Source organism: Triticum aestivum, chromosome 4B, assembly GCF_018294505.1.
Source record: "Triticum aestivum cultivar Chinese Spring chromosome 4B, IWGSC CS RefSeq v2.1, whole genome shotgun sequence".
Classification (NCBI taxonomy): Eukaryota; Viridiplantae; Streptophyta; class Magnoliopsida; order Poales; family Poaceae; genus Triticum; species Triticum aestivum.
The window spans coordinates 184258767-184265472 of record NC_057804.1 but is presented as its reverse complement, the minus strand read 5'-3'; the positions used below and the strand labels follow the sequence as shown (position 1 = coordinate 184265472).

Genomic DNA, 6706 nt, shown 5'->3' with positions numbered 1-6706 from the left:
GAGGGAAGAGATTATTACTATTTATAGATTATTGGGACCAAAACTTCCCCTTTTTGGCCGGCCGCTCGGGAAGGGTAGCAAGCAGCCGGCCGCCCGCTAGACCGGCCCAAAACTATATATACCAAATACGAATTCAGCCATAAATAGAAAGTGAGATGATTCGGATGCACGTATCCACGTGTAATCCACCCACATATCCTACGAGCTAGTGCTATACCTATCGAGCTATCCCCATCTCCTCCTCCACTTCGGTCTTCCACGCCCACTTCCAGTTCCCCACACTCGCCCCCATCTTCTTCTCTTCGAGATGTTTCTTAGGATTGCGTCGTCTCCGGCCGCCGTCGCCGCGGCTAGCCAGCTCTCTGCGCCAGGACCGGCCCACGGTTCTGCGAGGCTGCCGCCGTTGGCGAAAGGGTCGTCGACGGCGACGGCGTGCAGGGCTGCGGGGAAGGGGAACAAGGAGGAGGTGCTCCTCAGCGGTGTGATGTTCCAGCCGTTCGAGGAGCTCAAGGGGGAGCTTTCGCTCGTGCCGCAGGCCGAGGGCCAGTCGCTCGCCAGGCAAAAGTTCGTCGACGAATGCGAGGCCGCCATCAACGAGCAGATCAAGTGAGTAAACCTACACCACCGCTATGCGCCTCATCATCCTGATATAAATCGACTGCGTGCAATTTGTACTACCTGCAGATTTTACTGTAAATTTGTACAAAGGACTGATGGTTTTGGTTTACTTGACCATTCTTAGCTCGCTAGATAGTGCCTGCGTCTGGTCCTGATTAGAGGAAAACTAATACTGTATGTCGGCATTGCAGTGTGGAGTACAATGCCTCGTACGCGTACCACTCCCTCTACGCCTACTTCGACCGGGACAATGTTGCCCTTAAGGGCTTTGCCAAGTAAGCACAGTGCTGTAGCTGTCTTCCATTACCAAAGCTACCAGTACAATATTCTGATCAAGCTTGGTTCTGAATTCTGATATACGACTGTTTCTTTTCTCCAGGTTTAAGGAATCGAGCGACGAGGAGAGGGAACACGCGGAGATGCTTATGGAGTACCAGGTATCAATGATTTCCTTGACCTTTAAATTATTAATACCATTGTCCTGTGCGTGGTAGCTAGAAACTGATGGATGATGCTCGGTGTATTCTTGTGTGTGTTCATCAGAACAGACGTGGAGGGCGGGTGAGGCTCCAGTCTACCGTCACCCCATTGACAGAGTTCGACCACTCTGAGAAAGGCGATGCTCTGTACGGTAAGTTTATTTATGGTTGTGGGTGTTTATGCATATTCAGTTCTTAGAAAGGGGCTGTCAGTTGTGCCAGATTAATTACCCGGGGAAAGTAACACTACTCCCTCCGTTCCATAATCATTGTCGTGCTTTTAGTTCAAATTACCACGACAATAATTATGGAACGGAGGGAGTAGTTTGCTAGATTACATGGTAAGTTGTAGGTATATGCAAAGCTATAGCTGATTATCAACTGAACATAACCTCAGTCAAACAGATGTCAATTTTTAGCTCTTGATCAGTTATGCAGCTGGTCTCCAGTGACCTTTTGAATTTGATCATGTCTGATCATGAAAAACTGTCACTACCCCTATTTGTTTTTTTTTAGAAAAGGAGGAGGACCCCCGGCCTCTGCATTTGGACGATGCATACGGCCACTTTATTAATTATTCTCACAAGACCTTACAGTGTCATACAACAATAAGACTAAAGCCACCGTCTAAGCAACAACTGTGGCTACACCTATCCAATTGATGAAGGGGCGCTGATAGCCTGGGCCTAATACCAAACAGACATCGCAGCCAGACCTAACATCTAAGACCTGAGGTCCCAACCAGGACGCCTGCCGGGTATGGCACCCACCAGTCCGGCGTGCTCCTCAACCAGGACGCCTGCCGGGTATGAAGCCGCCGCAACCACTTGCCACCAATCCATCTTCAGAGCTGTACTGCTGCATCAACCTTGCTCGGTCTAGCTGCCGCCGACGCCACCACGACGCCAGACAGTGTCGACCTCCTGCGCGTGTCCATCACCACACATCTGACGCCAAGCCTCCGCTGCTCCATGCCACCAAGAGCCGCCGCCATGAATATGTAGAACGAAACACCGCTCCACCGAAGAAGCCATCCGCTGGTCCCTCGAGCCCGAGTGCATCTCCAAGAATGCCGCCCCCATGGGGGGTAACGACACATGAATGCCGCCGTCATCCGATCAATTGATCTAGGGTTTTCCCCGGAGGTATTGGGTGGGTTTGGGGTTTGTACCTCGATGATGCCTTCATGAAGGGAACGATGATAAGGGCATCGTCATCACCGGCTCCGGCCAACGACCGAAAACCAGGTTTTCACCCGGATCCGTCCCAAGGAATCCACCCGACAACCTGTGCACCGTCTCGACCGCCTTCAAAGCCCCAGATCTAGCCACCTAGATCCGGCGACCAACCGCAACAGCAGTGCCACCGTAGGAGTTCTGGCGCACCTGCCACTGCCAGAGTGTGCCTCCAGTGGAGCCTGGGAGGAGGGCTCCCACCCCCACCTCGCCAAACCGCGAGAGCCACCGAGATGGATCCCGCGCGCTCGTCACCGTCTCAGATCCAAACCAGTCTGCAAACAGATCGCGGTCACAGATCCGCCTTGGACAGGGACTGCACCACGCCATGCCGCCGCGGGAAGCCCGAGCTTCACCCGCCACCACCATCCAGGGCCGCCGCCCCGGGATCCGGACAGAACATCGCCGCTGCCGCCGGCCTTGTTTTGCCGCCGCCGACCGGCCACCGCGACCTCCACCGCCATGCCGCCGATGGATCTGGGCGAGGATATCCATCCTCCCCGAGGGCACACGCCGCAGCCTCTTCTCCGCGTACCTCCGGTCGCACGGGAAGCCACCGTGGCCGCGTGCCCACCCCTCGCCGGATGCCGCACACGTGCCGCCCCGCCGCCGGCGAAGGCCGCCGCCACGAGGAGACCCGCACGCAGCCGCCACACAGCAAGACGTCGACCCATTTGTAGCCGCGCCATCGGGCCCGCCTCCGTCAAGATCGTCGCCGCCGCGCCGCCAATATCCGCGCGCCCCGGCGCCTCCGCCCGGCCTGGCCGCCCCCGCAGGCCATGGACGCGAGGAGGGGAGAAGGCCCCCGCCGCCAGCCACCGTGGGGGGCTTTGCCCCGGCGGCTCTGGCTGGCGGCGGCGGGGAAGGGGAGGAGGGGGAGGGCGAGCGGCAGGAGGTGGCGGCGCCGCCCAAGTCGCCCACTACCCCTATCTATGCTCACCGAAAACTGTGTTGTGTTTTTTTTTTTGAAACGGAACTGTGTTGTGTTTGAAAAGCTTTAATTTAGAAAACAATATGAATAGACAAGGGCACGAAACAATCGGAAAGAAAATAGCAAGCTGTTAAAATCCAGATATTTGCCTCATTTTCTGCTTTCATTTTGTGGGACTAGCTTGTGAAATCCTCCTGTATTCTAACTTGAACCTCTCATGTGTTTCAGCAATGGAGTTGGCTCTAGCTCTTGAAAAGCTCGTGAATGAGAAGCTGCACAACCTGCACTCTGTAAGTTGCTCCTTCATGCTTGCAAGGAGGTTATTGTAAAAGGGATGTGTGTGCGACTGCGACCAAATGAATTCCTGATTGATTTATCAGAACCAGTACGCGCAATACTGCGCCACACCATAGTTAAAATGTTCATCCAAAATTTAACAGGTGGCAACAAGGTGCAACGATCCTCAGCTGAGTGACTTTGTTGAGAGTCAATTTCTTCAGGAGCAGGTAAAAATAAAACTGCCTCAATACAGAGTCAGAGATCTGCCACACACGCACCGTAGTCTTGATTCTTGAGACGCTTTGCTTCATTTTGTGCTTTGCTGACCGAATAACTCCTGCTAAATTCTTGTGAAAGGTTGATGCCGTGAAGAAGATCTCGGAGTACGTGACGCAGCTTAGGAGAATCGGCAAAGGGCACGGTTAGTTTGTACTTGCGAGAAGCAACTGATATTGCTGCGGCATCGGATGTTTTACTTGCATGGTTTGTATGCATGCAGGGGTGTGGCACTTTGATCGGATGCTGCTTGAAGAAGAGGCCTAGAGATCAGGCCATGAATATGCATTGCTGCTCAGGGGAAGATGCATGTAGGTCACAACTCACAACTGTCAAGTAGTGGATCAGCCAACCTCTGTGGATGTGTTTCTTGGCTTTTTCAGTGGGTTTAGAGTCGTATGTAAGGTGTTTGCGTCCTCCAAAGGAACATGGCGCACTGAAAGTAGTAGAACATGTGAACGATTTTACTTCTGTGCTTGTGCTGCCAGTGGATACATTTGAAATTCGCAATAAAGCAAGGGCTATATGTAGGGTCTTGGGTAATTCTAGTCTGATCTTGTTCTTCGCAGCTGACGCATTAGCTTCAAGCCCAAGGTACTCCCCCCGGTCCTTTTTACTCTGCATATTAGGTTTGTCTGAAGTCAATCTCATCCAACTTTGACCAAGTTTTTACCCGCAAAAAAAAAAAAAAAAAAACTTTGACCAAGTTTATATAAAAAATTATAGACATTCACATAACAACACCAATATCATTAGATTCATCTTGGAATATATTTTCATATTATATCTATTAAATATTATAGATGCTAATAATTTTTAATAAAAATTTGGTCAAACTTAGCAAAGTTTGACTTTCGGCAAAACCAATGTGCAGAGTAAAAAGGACCGGAGGAAGTATCTCTATGTCTTGCCAATCCCGAGGATGCATTAGTTGATGTATTAGCTTCAAGTTTGTCATGTCTGGTGGTCCTCCCTCTTTAATTCGAATAACTCAATGATCACAGGCAATAGTATCATGGGTGTTTTTTTTCGAAACGGAGGTTGAACCCTGGCACCTAGCTTGTTTGGTTGGGGGGATTTAGTGGCAGGGAATGAGAATTTAGTGGCAGGTTGAATCCTATGTTTGATGTGTGGTGGGAATTGATGGAGGGGATTTGGGAGGAAATAACATCCCACCTGAATTAACGGGGGTGGTAGGTAAAAGATCCGTGGAAATTGATCTCCTTAGTTCCGTTTCCCCTTCCCTCCTCAACTCCCTACAGTCTGTTTGGTTTGGTGGAACTGGAGAGAGGGAATGGGGGTTCGGTGGAATTGGAGAGAGGGAACGGGAGTTTGAGGCATAGAGAGTTTTATTCCTTTGTTCGTTTAGGTGGAATGGGAATTCAACAGGGAAGTGAAAGAGGAATTCACGTGTAGAAGTGCCACATATCTATTACCTGGGGGAGGGATGGTAATTGAGATGGGGAAAGGATTAGAGTTAAACTCCTATTCCCCTTCCGTTAGTTTGTCAATCCCGCATGTAAATTCCCATACCCTTTTCCCATTGTAGCCAAACACACGCTGACTTATGCACATAATTATTATTACACCGTTCAAAAATGTCTTAGGGCATCTTTAAGGTGGACTCGCAAACCGCCCACATCCATCCGGACCGCGGGAGACATCCAACACGGGTCTGTATCGGTCCACGGGGCGGTCTCAACGCGATTTCTTCCGCAAACCGAAGACAAAAATGGGGAAGGTTTACAGGAGTCCGGACACGCGAAACGTACGAATCCAACACCTCGGGTCCACCCAAAACCCTTCTCGGACCCCGTGACTCCATCCTCCTCATTTTCTCTCCTTTCTTTCTCTCTTGCCTTCACCGCCGTTCCACCTGTTGGAAATATGCCCTAGAGGCAATAATAAAATGGTTATTATTATATTTCTTTGTTCATGATAATTGTCTATTGTTCATGCTATAATTATATTATCCGGAAATCGTAATACATGTGTGAATACATAGACCACAACAAGTCCCTAGTGAGCCTCTAGTTGACTAGTGTTGGGGAACGTAGTAATTTCAAAAAAAATTCTACGCACACGCAAGATCATGGTGATGCATAGCAACGAGAGGGGAGAGTAATGTCCACGTACCCTCGTAGACCGTAAGCGGAAGCGTTATGACAACGCGGTTGATGTAGTCGTACGTCTTCACGATCCGACCGATCCAAGTACCGAACGTACGGCACCTCCGAGTTCAGCACACGTTCAGCTCGATGACGATCCCCGGGCTCCGATCCAGCAAAGCTTCGGGGATGAGTTCCGTCAGCACGACGGCGTGGTGACGACGATGGTGTTCTACCGGCGCAGGGCTTCGCCTAAACTCCGCGACGATATGACCGAGGTGGAATATTGTGGAGGAGGGCACCGCACACGGCTAAGGAACGATCCGTAGATCAACTTGTGTTGTCGTGTCTAGAGGTGCCCCCTGCCCCTGTATATAAAGGAGCAAGGGGGGAGGGGGTGGCCGGCCTAGGAGGGGCGCGCCAAGGGGAGTCCTACTCCCACTCCCTCCTTCCTTGTTGGAGTAGGAGAAGGGGGGAAAGAGGGGGAGAGGAGGAAGGAAAGGGGGGCCGCTCCCCTTGTCCAATTCGGACCAGAGGGGGGCTGCGCGCTTCCTTCCTTTCGGCCTCTCTCCTCTATTCCCGTATGGCCCAATAAGGCCCATATACTCCCCAGCGAATTCCCGTAACTCTCCGGTACTCCGAAAAATACCCGAATCACTCGGAACCTTTCCGAACTCCGAATATAGTCGTCCAATATATCGATCTTTACGTCTCAACCATTTCGAGACTCCTCGTCATGTCCTCGATCTCATCTGGGACTCCGAACTCCCTCGGTACATC

At 51.2% G+C, this 6706-nt stretch overlaps 1 protein-coding gene across 1 annotated transcript; it reads left to right on the top strand.

The window, feature by feature from the left end:
• Positions 1-203: 203 nt before the first annotated feature.
• Positions 204-4361, top strand: LOC100270664 (ferritin-1, chloroplastic). Its single transcript, XM_044513313.1, has 8 exons — positions 204-606; positions 810-893; positions 998-1055; positions 1162-1249; positions 3492-3553; positions 3704-3769; positions 3900-3963; positions 4042-4361. The coding sequence occupies exons 1-8, from the start codon at positions 308-310 to the stop codon at positions 4083-4085; spliced, it is 765 nt and encodes a 254-aa protein (XP_044369248.1). The 5' UTR covers positions 204-307; the 3' UTR covers positions 4086-4361.
• The last annotated feature ends 2345 nt before the right edge of the window (positions 4362-6706 follow it).